The sequence below is a fragment of the Vollenhovia emeryi genome, unplaced genomic scaffold (genome assembly GCF_000949405.1).
Source record: "Vollenhovia emeryi isolate VEMERY1.0 unplaced genomic scaffold, V.emery_V1.0 DF949801.1, whole genome shotgun sequence".
NCBI lineage: Eukaryota > Metazoa > Arthropoda > Insecta > Hymenoptera > Formicidae > Vollenhovia > Vollenhovia emeryi.
Window position 1 is genome coordinate 1 of NW_011956565.1, and position 1,290 is coordinate 1,290.

General features: G+C 28.8%; 1 protein-coding gene across 1 annotated transcript; it reads right to left on the reverse strand.

The window, feature by feature from the left end:
- Nucleotides 1-4: 4 nt before the first annotated feature.
- On the reverse strand, nucleotides 5-1,184 carry LOC105571010. Its single transcript, XM_012028479.1, has 3 exons — nucleotides 822-1,184; nucleotides 432-713; nucleotides 5-214 (listed from the first exon to the last, which is right to left on the reverse strand). Exons 1-3 carry the CDS (start codon nucleotides 879-881, stop codon nucleotides 5-7), a joined length of 552 nt encoding a protein of 183 aa, XP_011883869.1. The 5' UTR covers nucleotides 882-1,184.
- Nucleotides 1,185-1,290: the final 106 nt, after the last annotated feature.

Sequence of the window (1,290 nt, forward strand, 5' to 3'; positions counted from 1 at the left end):
AATTTTAACACTTTAAACATCTAGAAAGCATTAATGATTTCAATAGGGTTAATAATTTTACGGATACATACACTTTCTGTGTGTCACAACCAAATTCAGAAACAACTACTACGTTAGCTAGTTTCAATCTAGCACTATTATCTAAGCCTGTTCTTTCATATTGCGCAAGGACACTTTTTCCTTCCACTGATTTAATTAATATCTTCCAGACATACTAAAACAGAAAAAGAATAATGTTTCCGATAAGATGCACTATTTAAAGAAATAAAGGATTTTTGAAAATAATGTAGTTTATTCCCATTATGGACAGATAGGAAAATAAATGTTATTTTGAGTTTTAAGAATGAAAAAGAAAAGCTATGAAACAAGCATGGTCTTCATTTCTGAACTCAGAAGTAAGTTAGAAATTATGAATATAATTTTAATCTTACATTATCTTTTAAGTCTGAATTTTCTAAGAATGAAGGTACAGCTGGTAAAGTGATTGTTTCTTTTTCAGTTAGACTAATAATTTCTTCATTTAAAGATATCGTCGAACTTATTTTAATGTCATTGAGAATTGCAGTTGTTTGTTGCTCATTGTCAGTATCAACCTGAAGGTCCAAAACAAGTGGTGAAACAAATGGTTCACCACTACAGTCAGATTGGGTAGAATCTATTCTTCTTTTTTTTAAATCCGTACATTCTAAGCTACTGAAGATAGAAGCCTCATTCTACAAACATTTTAATAACATTATAAAGTATAATCACATTGTAAAATATTTCTACAAAAATCTACAGAATTTTAAAAATAAAAAATTAAAATAAGAAAAAGAAATCACCTGTTCGTAAGAAGTATAGAATTTCTTTTCAAAATTCATCCTGTCAACTGCCTTAGGCATTAATTCTTTTAAATATTTTCCATAGTTTTCAAAAAGTTGCAGAATATCACTTTTTGTAATACCATTTTCTGAGAGCAGACAAAATTTTTAGCAGATAAATTACAAAATTGATACAAAATCTATTACACGTATTAGATGACAGAAATGCCCTAAGAAATATAACAAAATTTATTCTCGTGCAGTAATTATTAGCAACAAATTGACGGAGAAATAGAGCAGCTCTACATACAATCGTGCAATTAGATTACCTTAAATATAGGTTATGTTACTCTTCCGACAGAACATGATTTAATGAACATGAGTTTAATGGCCATGATTAATATTAAGAAAATCTTTAAAAAAAACTTTCGGAAATTTCTGATTTACTGTTAGTATACTGACTACGTTTCCACCGAGGATCCGAGTCGGA